Raw genomic sequence first — 23,313 nt, 5'->3', positions numbered from 1 at the left:
GAGTGGATCTGAACTTACTGAGTGCCTGTGGCATCCCCGGTGGCCGTGTTTGATTCTTGCCGTTGTAGGGTATGCCTAGTGCCTGGTACGCTCTCTGCATGGAGTTCTGGTCAATCTGCCCTGTACTGATTGAGGTCGGTGTTTGCAGAGTATTCGGACCCATGGCCATGCTAGCAAGCAGAGCTATGAAAACGCAACACAGCAAGTAATGATTTGGTCAGGAAAAACAAATTAAATCATAACAATAAAAAAAAAAAAAAAAAAAAAAAGACATAAAAATCACCATTATGAACAAGCAGCAAAAAAGATACAAGAAGGTATCTATTAAAACTACTACTACAATATTTCTAAATAGCAACACATATCAATGAAGGGATAGGATACAACAACACTGTAATAACATATTCCTTATTACATGTCTACCCCAAACAATAGAATGTCAGTCACATTTGTGCTCTATTATTAACAATTACATTAAAGCGACAAATTGTCTGCAACTTTTTAGTACATCATGTTAAAGCAACAACAGAATCTGCTTAAATAAAATTATCTAGCTTGTAAGAATTGCCCACATTTTGAAAGATGTTTAGTATGGTGTAGCAGAGAATGAACTGGTGGGTTAAAATAATATGTAGAGAATCCTGTTGATCAAGAATAACATTAGTTTGGATATGAATCTCACAAGGTGTTCAAATCATGCCTGTCATTGTTTACAAAGAGAGACTACCTCCTTGATTCAGTTCAATTTATGTGGTATGCAAAAGTATGCACTATTCTCTGATATATCCTCAAGTTTGTTCGGCTTTTATTAGGCGGAAAGCATTCGGCTTTTGTTACTGCGCGAGTCAATAAAGTCCCAACTCACGCTCACATAAATTCACAAGCGTGCACAGGTCACGCATTATGCAACACACAACTAGCATAAGCATTGCTCCCAACCGCGTGCATGCCATTCTACATCAATACACTGTGTTATGAGTCTTATTTTTTCCGCCTTATATAAACTGAACAAAATTAAACCACATGATTGAAATACTGCATGTATAGCATGAAGCCATTGTTGATTGTTAGACGAGTGAAACTTCATAACAGCAATGCAAAAAATACTAAAAACAAAACAATCAACAGGCAAGCCTGTACTTTCAAGTGGTATGTGAATGTGACTGCGACGTTTGCCAGAACAGTAAGCATGATTTGTGTGTGATACAGACACATCATTTCTAAGTTTAACATGATTATGTTTCCCTAATGATATCTATGTCTGTGACATCTGTGTTGACATTTCCTTTTTTAGTAGAGCCACATAAACTAGTACACTACACACACAGAAGAGCACCTGCAAACCAGATACATTGTAATATACCTAACATTTGGCAGCTGGATTAATGACAAGCCTGTAGAGTTCTACTGACTAGCCTGTTCTTGGTTCTTAAGTTCAATCAGGTGCGTACGACATGGATGTCTATCAACATGTGAACCTATCACTGCCGTTTCAAATAAAGCACAGTCACATCTGCGATAGAGCTGTGTTTAGCAGTTTGTTGCAGTGTAAATCCAAACAACTGCAAGTTTATATTAAGTCAATCCTGGACTTACCTTGCTGTGACCGCCTGTCGGAAGCATTTTTTAAGGGCAAGCATACTGGGCAATCGCTATGAAAGTGCAGTTTTTCCAGTGGGAAATTATTTGTCTAGATGAAGCACAGTGTGCAACTGGAATTGGAAAAAAACACCACCATTATGACAATTAAGAGTACATGATGTAATCACATTTTTTTAGAGCATGTGTTCATTGGAACAGAGAGCTTGCTGGAAATGCACCTATCATGTCAATGCCATGTAAATCAAAACAAGTAAAAACTGACACGATAATGTCTCAAAAAAAACCTTAAATGAGTTAGTTGACTTAATTATAAAGTGGTACAAATATTCTATATAATAAGTCAGAAATTTATTGGTCCTTGATATTGGATGTATGTGAAGATGAACTTGTCTCAAAATACTTAACTGTTCCAAATTAAACACACTCGCCCTGATATACTCCGCGCATGATTTTTGCAATAAAATAATGACCACAATAGCATTTGCTGGCTGTCACGATCGCAAAATTGCATAAAACCTATTTTAACGTAATTTTCCAACCAGCTCCTTGTCAAACTACAGTAGAATTTCACTATTGCATAAATGCATATAAATTGAAGTCATTTTGTGGTATTTACCAATAATACGATATTTGCGCAGGTGCTACCACCTTGGATTTGAACCCGGATAAACTGGAAGCAAGCAGTACTTCACTTTGCGTACTAACTTTTTAGCTTTATTCACTGAAAATATTGGTAATACACATCCCTTTTAGAAAAAAATCCACACCCCTGGGGTGTTTAATAGGAACAATACAATACTCTATTAAAAAATTATCATTTATAATTCTGAGTTGTGAAAATCAACTTGCAACATAAAATGGAGATACATTTGGGTTTTGACCTTGGACAATGTGTGGGTAAAGATGGGCATACCTTGGCAGGACTTTCCTGCTTGGCAGTTGGTCATGTGATTCAGCACGTTTTTCATAGTTCGGCAGTGTGGGAGAGCACACTGTCGGATTTCTCCGTTGGCTTGGTTTTCCCGCCTTTGGCACTTGTGTGCGTGTAGTAACAGCACAAGCTGCTGTTGGATCAACTTGCGCTTGCCTAGATCAGCAGCTGAAGCTGGCTGTTGCTGAGTTGCGTTGCCTGTTGCCCCTTGGCCTGCAATTGCGGCCATGCCTGGTTGTTGAGGGTTTTGGTTTACCTGGGGTTGTTGCTGCTGGCCCTGTTAGAAAAAGTGAAAGAAAACAGTGGATACATAATCAGTTCAATGATCAATGAAGTTACACAATCATGATGTTTACATTACCTTTTATTCATCATGATCCAGTTGAGCAAACTTGCTGCAATCTGCAAGTGAGATGACACTTCTCCTCAATGGAAACATCCAGGCTTCCTATCATTGTTCACATTGATTTGAACAATGATATCCACCAAACGCAAGGTTATCAAATGCCATGCATGCCCACAGCCATGGACGTGCCCATGGTCATGGACGTGCCCGAGAGCATGGACGTGCCTGAGACCATGGACGTGCCCGGGACCATGGACGTACCTGAGACCATGCCAAGTTTGTTTCTGACTTTGAGTATCTATCACCAGTCAAAGCAAGCACAAACACTTTGACACCCTCATACCTGAAGTTTGTTTGGCTTATCATAGGCGAAAATTATTACGTTTTTCTTACTGTTCAGTATGTTCATTATTCAAGTCCCAACTCACGCTGTGTAAATTCACATAAGCATACTCCAGTCACACATTAAGCAACGCGCAACAAGCGATGTGATGCACCCAACTGCGTGCATGGTATTCTACAGTGTTATGAGCCAAACAAACTTTACAAAGTCAAGAACATGTGAACCATCCTGAGAGTATAACTGCAAGGATAAGTTATCAAATACCATACACTCTATATGTGCCCATGGCATGGACGCATCACAGCCAAGACCATATACATCATGGACATCGGAGTTCTTGTCATGAATGGATACATACAGGCCTCCTATCATAACTCAAGATTTATTTGGACGATGACATCCAACAAAAATCTTGGATTGTTTGAAGTTGGTGAAATGAAAGGTTGATGTGGTTATGTTAAAAACTACATTAGTTTCGGTAACATAGAGATGTGTAAGATCACTTGATTTGCTTGCCACTTACCATGTTAACAGCACCAGACATATTCATATTAAGATTGCTAGGTAAATTGGCCTGTATATTCCCCATCATGTTAGCTTGCATGTTTGATCCACCAAGGCTACCAGTGAGGTTGCCGGCATTGATGATCGCTGACATGTCATTGAAATTTTGCATGTGCATGCCGCCACCACCACCACCACCGACCATATTGCCGGCGGCAGCTATATTGCCCTGCATATTTCCTGCTATGTTCCCCATTCTGCCAGGCTGCATCCCTTGCAAGTTGCCTTGCAAGTTGCTCAGACCCATACTATTATTAGTAATGTTCAGGCCAGAAAGCATGCTGTTGTTGACAGACTGAGTGACACTGGTGGGTACAAAGGATGTTGATATGGTATTGATGTTAGGTGCTGGAGTTGGGATGGAGGTTTGGAATCCATGGAAGGCTTGCGGTGTTTGTCCCATTGCGGTGTTGTTTGGACCAACCTGAAATAAGTGAAATATTAAAGTATTAGTAAGCAAGTTGAACAAAGTTCTCTAAAAGCTCTTGTTAAGAAACACCATAACCAAGTTTTCAAAGAAAGTGGAGAATGAAGTTAATGCTCTATTTTTTTAAAGGAATATATAATCTTCCGAACAGTAGTTTATTATCATATACAAACAGTCAAAACAATAATCACACATTTTAACAAGAACAAATACATTTACTCCAGCAAAAAGCAGAATCTCTTTTATAATGATCAACTACCAATATTTTTCTTTAAAAAAGATGAATATCTTGTATTTTCAATGAAGGTCCATCAATGTTACAAAGAATAATTGGCACTAGATCAAACATAAATTACTAAGTAGTATTTGGCAAGGTCCTTCAATACTCTGCCGAGTTTGCGCTATTGACAGCGTAAATACATCAGTGGAGTTTTGATTGGCTATTGAATCACATCATCATCACATCGACACATCATTCGCCGAACAAGCTGCGTAGCATCGTGTGACCCAGGCGTGACCAGTGCTGAAGGACCTTGTCAAATACTATAAAGAAAGTGGCTGAAAAAGAAAAATGTGCACCCACAGAATTGTAATGTATGTTAATAGACAGACATTCATTGTGATCCAGCAAAATTACCAGGTATTGTAAGTTACTTAAATAAATTCCAAGGAAAAGACAGGGAGGGGCCACGCTTGAAATACGCAGGAGCAAGGGGCAAATTTACCCCTGCTAAAAGGCAAAATGCTCCTGGTTCTGAAACAGAACTGTGTGGATTTGTATAGACCAGGAGCAATATTTACACAAAAACACACAAAATTGCTCCTGGATCTGAAATCCTTATTTCAAGCCCTGGAGAGGGCAAGAACAGGGTATGACAAGAGGCAGACACTTGAGATGATAAAAGATATAAAACATGTGGTGAAAGGGGACGGGTAAGAACTGACATGTGGTGTGAACAGTTAGTATACTATAAGGACATCTGTAGCGAATAGACATTTTAAAGGAAATTTTACACAAATGGATTAGTTGGCATGTAAGCAGAGAAAGAGAGAGAGCTTGAAGCAGATAGTATCAACCATTTCAGCCACCATGCTCTTTAGGCTGGAGCGTAAATGTTTGCATGTACATGTATGTAAAGCATTATGGGGCAAATGAATTCATTACAAGAAATGGCAAGTAAAAATCAAGCTTTCCATAACGTTGCAATTACATGTTGTGCAGCAATGTCATAACTTGGCACTTTGAACTTGGGGACAAATATAACAGAATGGATGTACACGACCATGTCATTTGGTTGGGTGATCAACCGTGTCACTTGGTTGGACGACCTTGGAGATAAATTTGCTATGCACAGAATTTTCCCCAAACATTTCTGAAGAACCATATCAATGTATCAATTTAGCTTGCTGCATACAGTTTATGATCAACTGAGCAAAGGATCTGTTCCACATCAGTTTTTTATTGTACACCAAAACACAGGACATGTACATGTAATGATGGGTGGCTTCTGTGAGAAGATAAGGTTATTCAGCCAACTCAGGACATTCAATCTCTATACTTGGGAGCAGAAATGCAAAATGTATTTAAAAAATCCAGTATCAGGAACACACCTTTTGGCATCAACATTCTGGTTCCCTCAAACAACATTTATTCCATGTTCTGTTTTGGTTGGACGACCTTGGAGATAAATTTGCTATGCACAGAATTTTCCCCAAACATTTCTGAAGAACCATATCAATGTATCAATTTAGCTTGCTGCATACAGTTTATGATCAACTGAGCAAAGGATCTGTTCCACATCAGTTTTTATTGTACACCAAAACACAGGACATGTACATGTAATGATGGGTGGCTTCTGTGAGAAGATAAGGTTATTCAGCCAACTCAGGACATTCAATCTCTATACTTGGGAGCAGAAATGCAAAATGTATTTAAAAAAATCCAGTATCAGGAACACACCTTTTGGCATCAACATTCTGGTTCCCTCAAACAACATTTATTTCATGTACTGTTTTGTAGAAATCAATTTGCCAAACTGTGGTGTCATGTGCTTCAATATTGACATTTAAAACCCAACTATTTATCAAATTTTTCATCCAAATATAAAGTCTTTAGGAATAGAGAGATTGTTATGTGTGAGTAAGGAGCAAAAGCGGTATGAGAGATACAATTTGTAAGGAATGAAGTGCTCGAAAAATATTTTTTGGGTCATGTGTCTTTCAACACAAGTCTTCTTATTGTCTTATATGTTACTACTTCAATACTGTGACTGAGATTTACCTGAGTACTGTATACACAACATTTTGACACAACTTTCATTTTTCCTTGGGTTTGCATTTTTAAATTTGGTTTTATTTGATGGGAGGGGATACAGATTTTACTTGGGTCGATTTGGTCAAAACATATTTGTCAAAAACAATCCAACAAATGGACAAGGGGAAAATCTTCACAAAAACAAAAGAGATGTAAACATTATAGTATACAGCAGCCACAGTGTTGATGCTCTCTTCTCTTACTTTATGTTTCCCTGGAGCTGATTTTAACTGTTGGGCCAACAATGTCTGGAATAAAAATACAACAATGCGCTTGATATAAGCTTTGGGTTTTCACATTCAACAATCTTTCTCTTAAGGTTTACAACATCTCCCAACAAGAACTGCAGTTTGTAAATTTCTCCACTTGCACATATATCTGAAAATCAAATGTCTTGCTACGGTACCATTAAGAAACATTCACGATACAAGCAAAAACAAAAATAGTCGCTCACATTAACATTTATTACACAGCAGACAAAATAACAATTGTTACAACATATAGGTATGCTTTATGAACTAAACCTGCAATACCGTAGAATTCCGTCTAGAAGCATATATGCCTCTAAACAAGGTTTTTTTTAACGAAAGATATGAAAGGCCAATACCCTTCTCAAAAACATTGCAATAGATTGGTCTTACAAATATACATGTTTGTACAGCCGCCTTTATCAGTAATATAGTTGTTCAAACTCCAAATAACGTTTTTGTTGAGAGTGTCTGCCTCTTGTCTCAAAAAAACTTCGTTTAGAGGCATATATATGCTTGTAGACGGAATTTTACGGTAGTTCATTAGAATAGGAAAATGTTCTACTTCAAAAACTTCTTTTGTGTGATGAATCCTGGGGTTAAAATCTTAGCAAAGTATTTCAAATGGACCAATACCTATCACAATCAATCAAAATAATAACAACAACCACCACCCAACAACACATGAATAAAATCTGTGGTCACAAAATGTACTATCGTACAGCCTAACCATCGCAAGAATGTTACATGCACCGAAAAATCTGTACCACTCCCAAGACAAAAATTAATTCAACAAGTCTCTAAGCAGATGCATTATACTATGCCACTGAGAAAGGAGAAAAATTGCTAATATAACATACAAACCAAATGTCAGCTAAAGCATTATAGCAAAATTGAACAGGCATGGTATATAAACCGACTACGCAATGGGAAGAGAGAAGAGCTAGCTAGCTATAGCTAGTTGTGTCTGTGTTTCACTCTCTCTCATTGCTCATAGCAAGCCTGCCTTACCCTGGCAGCTAGCCAACAAGGACTACATGTAGCTGGCTGGTTAGCACGCATTACACACAGTACTGCCTGCTCCACTCCAACGTGCACTGATCATATACACACACGTCATGGGCTCTTTTGCATATACATGTCAACACACACACACTGAACTGACAGTATAGGGGCTGTCCTGTTGTAGGTAGGTAGGTAGGTAGGCAGGCAAGCTTGAATGTGTGTGGGTAATGTGTGCGGTGCTTCATCGCACTCTCCATAATACCTCTCTATAGTAATTATCATTAGTCAGCAACTGCCATGGTGGATCAACAGAGAAATGGGGTGTTATTTCATGAATTTTACATTTGACCAGTGTTTGTGTTCGCCATTATTCAATGTATGTTTTCCCCAAGCTTGCCTGGTTATATTGTGCAAGTATCCAAAATGTAACGGGATATTTTCAGAATTTTCACTCGATCGTCTCAACTCGGATGATGGGACAAGGCTTTACTGGAATAAAATTCATCACACAATATATTCTTTCCCTCTAAAATACACTAGAATTGTTGGTCAGGTATATAATTAATTGACCATTAAAGGGAAAATGTAAATTCCCTTCTCATCTCACAGTTTGTGCCACTAATATTCAGTATAAGAAAGTCCAGAAAAAATTCATTTGAGATTTTACTGATTTGAAATGTTCGTGCAATAAATGAAATAGCCACATTTTTGTCCTGAACATTCAAAATTTAGCCTTTTGTCTTCACATTCACAGAAATTCAGACATTTACATAGTTTGCATTTTTTGGTAATCAGGTACCATTCTTCTTTCTCTTCCCATCAGATGGTGCACTTGAGTGAAGATAAGATTTATGTAAAATTCTGTTTTTATTTGCTTTTTACTTCAGTTCATATAAAATGGCACAAACTGTAATTATGATTTCATTTGTTTGGGTTTGAAAACAGTGATAAATCCCAGAAAGACTCTTGTGATGAAAATGTCCATCAGGGTCCACTTGAACACCAGAACAGGTTGGGACAGTCTGGGGTTACACCCTACTCTTCTCAAAACTGACTGCGAGCAATATCATGTGTATGGCTCTTCTGTACGCTGGCTTAATTTCCTCTCAGAAGGATAACAATTTTCTCATGGTCCATTTACCCATGAGCACATAAGTCTGAATTTAATCTTCTGTAATGTTGCTGCCCATAAAATTAAGACATTTTTCCTGGTCAATATCCCAGCAAGTTTTCCACAGCAGCGAATCTAGGACCGCGTGCACCAGAAGCCAGTGCTCTAACCAACTGGGCCACGCTCTCTCTAAAAGCTACATGTATAGAAAGTTGCAGGGAAACAAAAAATCTGGTGGAAAAACAGGAAAACCAAACATTTTAATCAACCACCTCCCATTTCCCCCCTTAATTCTAGCACTGGTCACCCTTTAGCTGGTTCCTTCATCACAATGAACATGACAGTACAGTTCAACACAGCCGTAAGTTGGGCATTTGGAAGGCAATTTTGTTCTCCTATTTAGAAATGGACTTGAAAAAACTTCTTAGACATGTTGATTTATTTGTGTCTTAAGTACCTTTGGGGGGGGGAGGACTTTTTTCCAGTGGCACATGCATCAAACAGCAAAATGCTTTTCATTTTCCATCATATATGTAGCAGTTTCTGCTACTTTTAATACAATATGCCCAAATCATAATTATAAATAATACTGTGCACAATACATGATTGCTTTGTCCATTATGCCAACAGGTTTGCAGTACAAAGACCATACGGAGGTAGGAAGTACTATATTAAGGGGAACATCCCCCTCAGGCAGAGTCAAGTTCAGATGGCCGCAAAAAGCATACATGTCTCAGTTAAGTTGTTTGGAGTTCAGATTCATAATATTTTAACAATGTACCAGAATTAAGAAATGTAGCGCCTGCTTAGATTGGGATCTGATCACAGTAAAAGTAGAAACGAATAATGATTGCTATCTACTTGTTTTATACACATTGTTGCATATGCATCCCATGATCCCATGTTTACATGTTTCTCATTTACAATTTTGATTTTCTGAGTAATAAACCCATAATTCATCAAATTTCCATCAAATTTAATGAAAACTTGAAACTAATTACTTTTCGTGTGTACAAATGGACAACCACATGAAACGGGTAATAAACTGTGTAGATGTACATGTACATATGTATTTTGTATCCTTGTACATCATTGTCAGGAACAGGGTTCGAATTTGGCTGTATCGCATAGCAGTTTGCTCCACATTTTGAAGTAACTGCTACCCAATTTTGCATTTGTTTAGCACTTTTATAGTGCTTTAGTATACTGGAAGTATCCTGATTATGATGAATTGGCCAAAACCTGCTACACAATTTTTTTAACGAATTCGAACCCTGGTCAGGAATCAGCATTGCCCTGTATATCGAGTAAAAACAGATGACTGACAAGTCATATAGTTCTTCTGAAATATCCTTATTTTGAAAGAGCAACTGAAATTTGCGGAAACCTGATTTTATTATTATTATTATTTTGCTTAAATTTATTACACACACAAAGTTCGAAGTTTTCATAAACTTGCTTCAAATAACTACGTATCATTGGATAAAGGCCTATCCCACAATTTGGGCAAAGGTTCCTAATCGATCATTCTCAATATTTTGCGGGTGAAATTGGATACATTGTTTCCACCAACTAAACAATTAAATTGAATTATGTAAATGATTGAAAATGCACATGAATATTGTTATAATTTTTTTTGATTTCACAATTTGATAAATATTTGAACAAAAAAAACCTTCAAAGCACTCTTCTCATAGCCAATCTAGGGCTATTTTCAAAATTGCCTTTGTGTGACGTTATGGTAAATCCCCCATTATGGTTTTGACAAGGACGCATATCCGGACGCAAGCAGGCAGACATGTTCGCGTCTACGGAACATGTTGCATCTGATGCGGGTGATGACAGCACAGCAATCATGCAAACGATATTGTCTTTCTCTCCAGATATAAATGTTATTTCTCTGCGTCCGATCACCCGACCAAAATCACCTTGGATACATAGCTTCACCTACTGCCATGGTTAGGGATGGGCACTCTAGGTCTAGGTGGTATGTCTATGGAACCTCCCACCTTTTTCATCAAGACCCTGAAATCTTGAAGCGTGCATATTTCGTGATAGCGAAATTAGCCTGAGATTGCCCTCAATTTTCCGCGACTTCTTTCCCCAATACCGACTATTTTTTCAGAGGGACTGTGTGGGAAATCCCCTATATGCCCTTCATATTTTGCTGGCTGTAAAAGTAGGCATCAGGGTTTGATTCACTTCCGCGTTACCCACACGCGGGCGTACATCACACAGTGTACACAGAGAATCACCACGCTGTTGACAGCCGTGTTCATTCAATTGAAATTTCTAGTAGGCTGGTTCTCAAGTACCCGGATGTTTCACTAGCATCATGGGATCACCTATAACTCTTCTCTGGTACGTCAGTGTGCGACCAGAGAGACATATGTACTCCTTGTGCCAGTGCAATCCTTGGAAACAGTTCTGCAGCAGTCTGTAAGATTCATTTGTGTAGAGTTTGAGCAAAAGCCAAGTGTAACACCTCTTCTGGATCAGCTACAATTAGTCCAATTTATTAGCCAATCCATGGAAGATTAGTGTCTACAGTGTCTCGCAGAGAAAAATGGCAATTGTTTACATTATTGAAGCTTGCACGACGCAAACACAGAAGTGGGGTTTGGCCGACAATCAATCGTCTGACAATCATAACAACGGACCGATAATCTGATTGGCCAATTATGATATAAAATTGGATCGGTTGAGCCCATATTTATTGGTCGAGCTATGAGTTTTAAAATATTGGACGAGACGTAGTCGAGTCCAATATTTTACAACTCATAGCGAGACCAATAAATATTGGGCGAAACATCAATTTTATCATTATTATGTTTTGGATCCAATATTATCACAACTTGGATCCATCAAAACATAATAATGCATCAAAACGTAGGTCGGCGTAAAGTGGTGCTCTTTAAGGGAACACAAAGCTCCGCATATGTCGCTTATTAACAGGGCGCCCGCATCAATCTGAGTGCAGGGACTTCTCTGAAACCCGAGTGTAAATGCATTTTTGGATGAGAACATTACCTACATGTAGATGCTACATTCCAGTTTTTGCATCCTACATGTACAACACTTATTAATACTTGTTCTTTGTGTGGGCACTCACAACTTGGAACAGGTATCTGTGAAAGTAGAACTCTGCAGCATCATCTGTCAACATTTTCCATAGCACTACCATAGCACTACCAGCAGTTCTAAGCTTTGCAGCCCACTGCTACTCACCAATCCATCTAAAAAGCTCTCTCTTTTTTACTACATGTAGCACAGTCTTTACTCTTTTGTTAATTATGCACACAGCACCAGCAGTCCTGGCACATGTATGAGCATCTTTTGCTATCTATCTCAGAACAGCACATAGCAGAATATGGGTAGTTCTAGAAGACAACCAATTTGAGCATAGGTACAAAAATAACATTGAAAAAAGCTGTTTTTCCCCAATCTAGTTGAAAGTTAGGCATACTTCAGCCATTCGCTGTAGATATGGGGTAATAGCCTTGACATTGACAATCACATGATTACAAAACATAAAACCAAGGTAAAAATGGATATCACATTTTTTATACCAGATAATCCTTTTTGACCCATTTGACCGTTTCATGTTTATAATCACATTTATTTGATGTCAAGGCTATTCACCCCATCTACAGCTGAAGTGTGCTAATGAAGAATGGTCATTCATTAGTAGTATGGCAAAAACAGCATCATCTGAAACTACATTACTAATAAACCTTCACCTGGTTCAACTGGTTAATTAAGTGGTTATTGTAATATGGGAGAAGGACCTCTTTGGGAGAACAGATGGATACTTTAATCTCCTCTGAATACGGAACAAGGGAAAACAAACAAACGAAACCAAATCTGGTAAAAAGCCATATTTTTCTTGTCATCTTCCCCCTGGTCTTGTCCTCTGCAAAACTGAGGCAGAGAAAACAATGTTCCCCTCATCTTCTTCCTTACTTCCACTTCACCAAAAGCATATTGGTAACATTAGGGCTAGCTCTGAGCTTTTGCGCCGTTGTTGTAAATCCTGTGATATTGAACAATTTAACCTACTGATCACATAAATTTGCATTTTTGAAACCCATCCTCTGTGGAACACTACCTGAAATGCATCATTCACTACCTGAAATGGCGAGGAAGGAAGTTGGTGGTCATACCATACACCACCGTAGATGGATATATTGCTTTAACTACTGAGAAATAACAACCTGTTTATGTCCAGATTAAAAAGGGGAAAAAAGTTAGCATTGCACCTTAAAACTAGTATACATGTACTTACCACGTTCATATGCTCAGTTTGTTGACAATCCTTCATAAAGATGAACATACATACAGTCATACAATACACATTTACTGGCAAGATGGATCTGACAATACACTCAGGCAGGCCCGTACGCAGGATTTTGTTTGGGGGGTGCTGATTTTGAAAAAGTGGACCTTTTTCCCAAGAGATTTTGTGAAAAGTGGACTTTCTTTCCAAAATTTGGACATTTTTTGACGAAAAACCCGTAAAAAACCTGATTTGTTTGCTCGCTACGCTCGCAATTTCTGAAATGTTTTGACTTTTTGTACACTTTGGCAAATTTTTTTTTTGGGGGGGGGCCTGCACACAGGGATCGACACAACTTCTGATAGCATTCAAGACCCTACTTGCATTTGGTGGCCAAAGTTGGTGTAAAAGGTATTTGTTCCAAGATGAAATGTTTAAATGTAGTTATTAAGTTTTTATTACAATTCAAACAGCTCTGTACTAGGGTGTTTCATTTTGGATGTATTTTCATTTTCAGTCTTGAGAATAGATGAAAAATGTGAATTTTCAATTTTGCATACCAATTTGTCGCTTTGACTTCAGATTTCCAAAACCTCAGAAATATTTTGTCGCTGCATCAGCAGATATCTGGCAAAAATTGACCATTTATAAATGGTCAAAATCTCAAAAATTGGTCCACTAACTCCACTTCCAACATTTTATTTAGTGCAAAATAAAGAAAATAACTGTCATAGCCAATTTACCTGCCACAAACATTATGGTGAGCAACATTTAAAAAATATTTTCACACCTAAATCATTTTTGTTCACACCTGACCTGTGGTCACCAAATACAAATCTTGAATGCTGAAACAAAACAAAGGCATGAACTGTCAAGTCAAAAGTATCTAACATCTTTTTATTAAAAATGAAAAAAAAAGTAGAATGCAATGATACACATGAACTGAGTTTCTTGCATTCACTTACTCAATTTTTTCATTTTTAGACTTGCCTTTGACTTGACTAGCCACATCTTTTCCAAGGTACTATTGTGATCTTATCTAATGCCACACTTCAATGGTTCCATCAAGGTGGAAGAGACATTCTTACCTTTGCCATAACCTGATGACTGATCTGCTGCTGCATATTGCTCATCCCGGTCTGAATTCCGCCACCTCCTAAGAGATTGGCATTGTTGCCCATCATGGCTGCCGTAGTGACTGTTGGTCGCCCAATGGAATTGTTCATACTAGTGTTCATACTGGTGGCAATAGAGAAGGGTCCGTTCTGTTGCATCATTGGCTTATTCATATTATTACCAGCCATGAGATTCCCTGGATTATGCATGTTTCCAGTATTTGAGTACGAAACCATGGTAGCTGATGCATTAGAGAGATTACTAGAAACAGTTGTCATCACCCCACCTGCTGGGTTCATGCCCATGTTCGGTGTGGGTACACTGGATGGTCTTGGAGATGTTAGACTGTTTGGCACAGGACTGTTCATATTCATGTTGGCACCACCCATACCCTGCAGAGTAGGTTTGGGACTCCCTGACATATTTGTACCTGTTGGTGTACCAGGGGTACCGACAGTCCTTGGAGGGGAAGAAAGCAACTTGGTGAGTTGCTTATTTTTCTGCACTGGCTCAGACGAATGGCTGTCTGAGCCAACTGAAGATGGAACACTGTTCGAGGTTCCATTGGAAGTATTGGCACCACCAATAAGTTCATCAGGAAGTTCATCAGTCAGTAACTGGAAAAATGCTGCAAAATGATCACAAATTGAAGAAATGTTAAATGTGCAATAATTCAACCAATTTTACAAATAAAAAACAACATCTCACAAAATATGAATTATTTTTTGTAAAAAGAAACAGCTGAAACTTGTTCCATGGATGCTAAAATTAATGGGAGTGCACAGTGCTCCAAACTCTGAATTTCATTGTGGAACACAACACAACAATTTCTCCCTTGTATGAAATGCATCATCAGGCTTTGAGCTAATTTGCATTTCCGTGGCCTCCTGGGAGCACTAAAGAACACTTTGGTTGCGTTGATTTCTTGTATATATGTGACAAGTTTTAAACTTGCATGTGTCTCGACACAAAATTTACTAATATTGCGTGCGAGGTAATGAATGGCTGCACACATATCACAAAATTTGTTACATACATAAGCTCTCTTTTCTATGACTGGCTTATTAAAAAAAAATAGGGACGGCGGTCCAAGATAGGTTGTCCGTCCGAATATATGGGTAGTGAACACTACAAATATGTAGTATATATTCATGTGAAACATTATTTTGCATTTATGTGAAACATTTTTTTCATTTCCAGTCAAATTTACAAGTTGACCACACATGACCTTTGACCTCAGTATGTGACCTTGAACACCACCATTACATTAAAGCTCCCATAATGCAGCTTAGTCTCAAGTTTGATATAAAATTGGATCGACTGAGCCCATATTTATTGGTTGACCTATGAGTTTTAAAATATTGGACGAGACATAGTCCCAATATTTTTTAGCTCGTAGCTCAACCAATAAATATTAGGAGTAAAACATCCAATTTTATCATTATGTTTTGGATCCAATATTTTCACACACTTGGATTCAGTCTCCTCCGCAGCCAGTTTGGTTACGCTCCCTCCACACAAACAGTCTGCCAATGGCCACTTATAACGCCGTTTCTGATTGGCTACACGTAAGCAGCAGAGAGCTGTACATACGGGAACTTGATTGACCTCAGTCTATATGGCGAGATGGCGGGTCAAACTTGCTCATGAATAATAAAGTAGCCGTGATAGCCGATCGACCAATTGAAAGCTTTGTTTGACGTCAAGCTGGATGACGCCGGCAGAAAACCGTTAGCTTAATCAAAAAGGACCAGTTCGTGACCATTGGCAGACTGTTTGTGTGGAGGGAGCGGAACCAAACTGGCTGCTGTGGAGACTAACTTGGATTCATCAAAACATAATTATGGATGCCATACGGTCTTTTCCTTCGGACTACCTAAAAAAGGTTAAATTTTGCAGTGGTCATTGTTATACACACAAACAAGTGAATTCCATGAAATTTATGAATGAAAATGGGTTTTGGCAATGTCTTTGTACGATCAGAAATTGCCAATGTTTTGTCAAGATGGCGATTATAAATTTGATCAATTTGCTGAGGATATTGTGAATGAAATGCTAGTTCTTCTGATGAAGAAAGTCGTTTTTGAAGTGTTAGTAGCCAACTAGGTTCAGACAACTATACACACAGTTTAATAGTAGGCCAAACTCCAAAACATAGATAGCAAAAAATATAGTTTCTAACTAGGGACCTCTAGTATGTTTAAAATGAGATTTTCCCCATTATGGGTGCCTACATTGTAGTACTGCCTACACTTGTACTTTTGTTTAGATGTAGATCCAATCAAATTGGTCATTTTGGAATCCGTCCGTATTTTGACTTCATAGGTGGAAAAACAGGAAATTTCACTTCATTGCACAAAATTAAACAACTTTTGTACCACTGCACCAGTAATTAAAACTAGGCAGGGACTGCCGTTTGAGAGGAGTGAGAGCTATCGCTCCTCTACAGCTCTTCTTAAGTTGCATTTACAAGAGCGATTTATAGCTCCTCTAAATGACTAGTTAAATTCTTTATAATTTAATGGCCACAGGTGCGAACAGCTCTTCTTGAAGAGACCAGAAAAGCATTCTACAGCCCTTTACTAATTTTCAAAAGGCAGTCCCTGACTAGGGATGCACCAATCCATTCATCTGAATCTGCCAATCATCAATCATTATTTTTTCAATCATGTTTTCTAAATCGGCCGATCGGATACCAATCCCATTCAGCACTAGACCAAAAATAATTTGGGCACCCGCTATAGACAATCGGATTCTACACATTCCTACACATAACACGTCAATGGCAGCCATTGAAGTGGGCCATCCCATGCATTCCCACCTGAATGTGAAATGATGCAGTTTTTGCGGGAATTTTAAACTGTACCATCACCCGTGTGACAAAAGGATACTGAAAGTTAACAATGTAATACAATATCAGATTTGATTTTGAAGCAGCGCTTTTCCACCCAATTGGGCAGTTACAACACCAGTTTGGTGCGGATGGCCCCCGAGTAACGGGAGAATGAATTCTGACAATCACTTGGCTTGTCGAATTAAGTGTACAAACGGTGACCAAAACTGACCATTAACTCTATCTGATGGCATATTAGTTTAATTTTAGAAAAACTTGGGAAACCCCTACTTCCACCGTTGCTGGTACTTTTACAGATGTTACAAATTGCTGTTGTGAAATTTGAAGCCCAATTTGATACTGATCTTGCATGAAAATAATTAATCGGTTCATTAGATCGCCAAATGAAGGGATTTCCCCGATCCCAATTTAAAACCGATCTGTCTTCCCCAGTAGGGGTGCTGAATTGTATTATTCAGACTGAAATCAGCTGATTTAGATCAGCCTTTATCTCATCGGTGCATCTCTACTCAGAACATGGAATCCATATTTTGCCTAGTATTTCAATATATGGCTAGCCCTGTCCTGTTGCTCATTTCACATCAATTGATATGACATCGTGGAAGGTCCCTGCTAACTTGGTAGTACTAGTAACTATCTTGAATCTTGAACTAGAATGGGGAATACGGTACCCAGTTAGCCTAATTAACTAAAATCTACATGTATAAATTATGCAGTCACCAAGGTTATGCAGTATAAGTGCAAATTACTTATAGTATGCATACAGAGACTTGCGCATGGTATTTATTGACGCACTAGAGCAATTCTCCAACCCCAAGGCCAATTGCCTACATGTGCATGATTGAATTTTGAATAATAGGCAGAAAGTTTTCTATCAATTAGGTCATTCCATGCTAACTTACCAAGGGTGTGCTGTACACCATACCTCATGTCTTTTTTAGTAAGTTTGTGAATTGATGATATATCAATGAGTAATGAAAAACCTGACAATTTTAGCCTTAAACTCCTATTCCGGATAGTGGCCATTTGAATTTTAGGGGTGGGGGGGCGGCAAGGGCTTATGCAGCCAGCCAGCGTGAGGGAGTGTTTTTACACACCTAAATTTGTAAATACACACCCAGTTTTTGCCCACATGGTCTATACTCTGTAGTCTGTACACAAATACTTAATTTACATGCCCAGGTTTTTGAATTTACACACCCAACCTTTCAAATCCTACCTCAGACCGGGGGGGAGGGGGGAATAAAAATGCTTCATTGCCCAAAACTTCAAGTTTTCCCAAACTACATCCCTTAGAAGATTGATATTCACTACCCTGGGTTTTTTGGGGTGTAGCTTTCAAATTTGCATACCTTACTTGTTAACAAAGTGGGCCCTAAAAAGGGGAAATTTGAACCATACTTCAGGGGATTTCTTCTCAGAAACTAAAAATATTTTTGGTGTCCAACTTCTTGGAGGTTATAGACAATATTAAGTACCGTACTAACTGTGTGTACTAACTGTGTGAGTATCATATCCCCAAATCTGAACTCTAGAGCACTGCAAAAATTATGATAAGAGTATTTCGGTCATAACTTGACCTGGAGCTTTAGCACCAATTGCAGCTCAAACTTTTCATGAGTTCATCCTAGACCAACCTTAAACATATCTGAAGCAAAGATTAGTGCCCTATGTGTGACATTGGTTTTAAGGGGCCAAGTTATGGCCGAAATACTTATTATTTATAACTTTTGAAGTGTTCAGACTGGTTCTTTGACACACACTAGTCTAGGAACAAGGGGTTTTGAAAAATGGTTGAGTTCAACACCCATTATCAACCAATCTTTGATGTACCATGAGGTGTTAGTATAGACCCTCTAGATCACTGCTAGAGGGGTATTGGACTCCAATTGTAGGGTACATTTTTCGCTAGAGGTCACGGTCTCACGGAAGGTCACACTGGGTGAAAAACTGAAAATGCTTCGATCTTATTGAAAGATATCAAATTACCCGTCTGATTCCTATTGAATCTGATCATGTTCTTAGTCAGATATTGCCTTTATGGCAACTTTACTAAGTATTGTTGTAGATGTGTAGATAGATGTGATGACAAGGATTAAACAAATGTTTGGTGCATGCTATCTACTATCTATCGTTATTGAGTTATTCTCCAAAACCCTCATTTTTGGGCTAAATGGTCACATGTTTTTGGTTGTACATGGATCAAAATGTCAACTTTTTCTGATTTGGGCGAAAATGGTAGCAAATTGTTTGTGTAGCTGAATAGAATCAGAAAAAGAATCTGTGTTCACTTTCTGAGATAGAGTACAAGCAAGGTCAAAGGCCATTGGGCGGCCATACATTTGTAGGCCACTGTTGATCTCCGACTTCCATTGCACATACCGGTAACAAGTAAACAGTTTAGAAGGCAAGTTCTATATACCGTTTCTTGTATCAAGCTGAGCAATTTGCCACCATTTTGTCTACACCCAAAAAAAAACACCCATAGTCGTGAATATTAATGTGTTAGGGAATGTAAAGCTTGGGAGATATGACCCCCTAAAATCCGCCTTTTTTATGCAACAAAACAGAGTTTAAGGCCAAAATATTCAGATTTTTAATTTCTCTTTGATATCTACATGTATCACTACACAAACTAAGAAAAAAATCCCTGTATGGTGTACACCTCTCGGTATAATCAAATCATGGCTCAAGTACATTTGGTCGCATGTCATGAATTGGTCATCTTTTGTGTAACATGATGTAAAAATGAGAAAAATATCACCAATTTTGATTCAATTCAACACAACTTTTAATGAATACATTTTAGACCATTATAAGTATATATTTCTGGAAAGCTTATATTACAAGGATGCCAAATCAACAAAGCATAACATCATAATACAGGGTGGGTGAGAAATATACAGGGTGGAACAACAACAAAATTAGCATCTTTCTTGTCATGGTGAACCCCATATTTTTCCTTTTCTGAAAGCTATGTAGTTCAAAATAAATATGGATTCAGAAAGACATTGCATGGGTCCTTCAAACAAATTAGGAAGAAAGAGTTTAGTATCGCTTGCGTTAAACATACAGGGTGGTCAAAAATTGTAAAATAATTTCACAATTTTTATGACATTTTTCAATCAAAACTTTTTTCCTCCATTTCTGGCACTAAAACTAATAGCATAATTGAATTCCTCATCAAATTTCCTTAAAAATATGTGTTCTTTTGAATAAGCAGGGTGATTCGGGCAAGAGATAGTCCATTTAGAAATGTCGGAGCATAGTATGCACACTTTGTACAGTAACATATAGGGAAAACTGTCTTAATTAACATTTAATTAGGCAATTAATTGGTTACATCTTTTGTTACAGTTGATGTACTATGAGGTAGATCTACAATCCAGGATGATATGTGCAATTTGAGGTCCATGCTAGTTGTACTTTTCAAGATACAAAGGTTTGAAGTTTGCCATATTTCCACAATTTTGTGTATAACCCTATGGGGCTCTCCCGAACCGGCTGCTCCATTGACACATCTTACATATTGAGGTATAAATCTCAAAGTACTTGTCCAATTGACTTGGGGTTTTTTGTATTTGAAAAAGAACATAATTATCTACAAAATGACACCAAACTTTCTACAATAGGTATTATACTTTTAGAATAAACCTAACTTGAAGTGTGAAGAAAGCGTTTTCATGTTACGGCTGCTCCATTTTGGGGTGACCTATTTGTGACATGCGACCATTTGTAAAAATAGGATTTCCAATAGGATTTCGGAATATTTCACTGTTAAGACTAAATTTAAGACACACAGGACAGGAGACACAGGATAACAAGACACAATCTTAAATTTATTTCATTGTATTTTATTCACCATATTTATATGTATTTCAAAATGTTGTTGTACAACCAAAAGGGCGACAAAAACTTCACGAAAAGTGCTCACATACATGTGGAAGTAGTTACTGTAGGTCACAAGAAATTGCTGATTGCAGATTGGTAGATAACTTCAGGAATCAGGATTGAGCCAATGTGGACGATGTTTATATGCCTGCCATGAATGGATCAATCAATAAAGTAAATCAGCCAATTCTTGAATGGACTTGTTGCGTCCATGAAGCGTACCAAGGCTAAGTGTGTACGTAGTACAAGGTGTGCGCATACAATCTTCTGGACCGTGTTATTCACGCACATGTGTTTAACGCAGAGCTACAAGCATGCCAAGTAATCTTTCTTGGCCAAGAATTGCCTAATAATATAAATAAATTTAGCTTCCACGTTCTACCCGATTTGTATTCTTTTTCATTAAAGTACTGGTGCCCCACGATTAACACTTTTACAATCTTTACATTTTAAATTGAGCTCTATTCAAGTATGTTCAATGATTCAAGTTCATTTAAGAGTTTCACAGAATCATCACATCAGTTGTACAAATGTATGCCAGATTTCAAAATGTTTTTTTCACATGGTGAAACCAAATTCAACCTGGATGGGTTAACATCACATGGTTTGCAATAAAAAGAAAAAAACAAAACATCACAACAAACAGTAACTCTGTACAGAACGACTCAAATTTGAAAACAAGCTTAAATTACAAAATAACAGTAATGTAAAACACTTAAATGTACTGTTGGTTTTGAAATGTATGCCTGCTGCTTGCGTCGAGTTTATACAGAGTACTTCGATTTCAAGGTCACAAGGAAGCTCTGCCACGACACGCTGACTTGATTGAGTCTTAACAATATCATGTTGCACGGCTTGCAAGATTTGTCGTGCATACATCACTACCTCATCCGCTGGTGTGTGGCATGCAAAGGTTGTATTTCTTGATGTCCGAGAATTACAGACAGTAAGGACTTGATGTGATCGGACTTGACTTCAGTGGATGCGATGGAATTCAGAAGATGGATCTCTTTTGTTTTTATGTCCATGTTCATGTCTCACAATTGAACAGGTCTGAATTTAAATAGTGAATGTTCATACTTCAGTACTACACATACATGACTGTCAACACCTGCGAATTCTGTCACATAGTTGGATCAGTGGCAGTGCAAATTAGTGATGTTGACATTTTTCGAGTTCAATTTTAGTAAGCTTATCATCACATGAGATCGCAATGTAAAATCGCATTTGTAGACAAACGCGATCCTTACATATAAAATCTGCCGGCAATTATGGATAGTTCATACCATGTATCCAATAAAAATAAGTAAAACATTGAGCAAACTATAAATATTTACCTGTGCTTGTGTCGTTGGGCGTCGTAGCAGGTGATGCGACCTGCTGGTGTTGCAGTTTGGGTCGCTTATTCGGTGGCTCAGCCAATTCTGCCATGATGAAAACAAATCTAGATGTTCGAGGTGAACTCGCGTACTACAGAAGTCGGTATTTGGTTACTCGAGCACCCTTAGAAACGCTTTGTTCTTCCATCTGTCCTTCAGGTCAGTCTTTGGGAGTCAAGATAACGTCTAAGCCATCTTTTAGATCGAAAGATTTTGATGTGTTCACTCGCCCAACCCAGATTTCCCGTACAAAGCAATTTTCCTTATTTACTCGTCACTTCTTGGCCGATGAAGTTACATCTTGGATCGCTGAAATAGGACGTGACTGCACTTGAAGCCTAGCTTAGATCAGTCAGTATCCACTTCGGTCTATTACGGTCAAACTGATCCCCAATATGAAGACGAAAATTGCCCAAATTTACCACTTTCTCCCCGGCCGAAATATCACAAAATGGCGGCTGTTGATGAAAACTTTTACGCGCTTGTCAGAGGGCTAACAAGGGAAGCTTCCGGAAAAATCCGAAGCCGAAGTGTGATTTATTCAGACTTTCGTCATTAGCATGGAGTCACATGAGGGTCTATCTGATCACTGATTGGACCAAAGCGTGTAGTTGCAAAATGATTGACAGTTGATTAGTTATCGGAAAATCCCGTGAATTGTCGGATTTTATCGGAAATTATCTACAAAGCATGATGGGAACTTTTTTAAATACCCAGCGGCCTTCGCGCGCATGTTTCTTCTCAGTGATCGACCTTTCCCACAGTGCAATATTATTTTGGTTCATTAGAAATGGTATTTTCATGTAAATAAGACGATTATATGTTCTCAAACATTCCCTGATGTCACTTGAAACCAGAATGATTGTATCCTGCAAGTGTGGTATGATTCTAACATATAAATGCAAC

General features: G+C 38.2%; 1 protein-coding gene across 1 annotated transcript in view; it reads right to left on the bottom strand.

The window, feature by feature from the left end:
- LOC140160976 (CREB-binding protein-like) overlaps positions 1 to 22,900 on the bottom strand; it is a 50,399-nt gene extending 27,499 nt beyond the window's left edge. Inside the window, 8 exon segments of the mRNA XM_072184332.1 lie at positions 19 to 183; positions 1,597 to 1,657; positions 1,660 to 1,712; positions 2,516 to 2,810; positions 3,746 to 4,210; positions 6,731 to 6,775; positions 14,256 to 14,911; positions 22,366 to 22,900. Coding sequence (XP_072040433.1) covers positions 19 to 183; positions 1,597 to 1,657; positions 1,660 to 1,712; positions 2,516 to 2,810; positions 3,746 to 4,210; positions 6,731 to 6,775; positions 14,256 to 14,911; positions 22,366 to 22,459 — 1,834 coding nt within the window. The 5' untranslated portion in view covers positions 22,460 to 22,900.
- Between the last annotated feature and the right edge of the window lie 413 nt (positions 22,901 to 23,313).

The sequence above is a fragment of the Amphiura filiformis genome, chromosome 9 (genome assembly GCF_039555335.1).
Source record: "Amphiura filiformis chromosome 9, Afil_fr2py, whole genome shotgun sequence".
Lineage (NCBI taxonomy): Eukaryota > Metazoa > Echinodermata > Ophiuroidea > Amphilepidida > Amphiuridae > Amphiura > Amphiura filiformis.
Note: the sequence above shows the minus strand (reverse complement) of the source record. Positions and strands in the feature narration are given on the sequence as shown.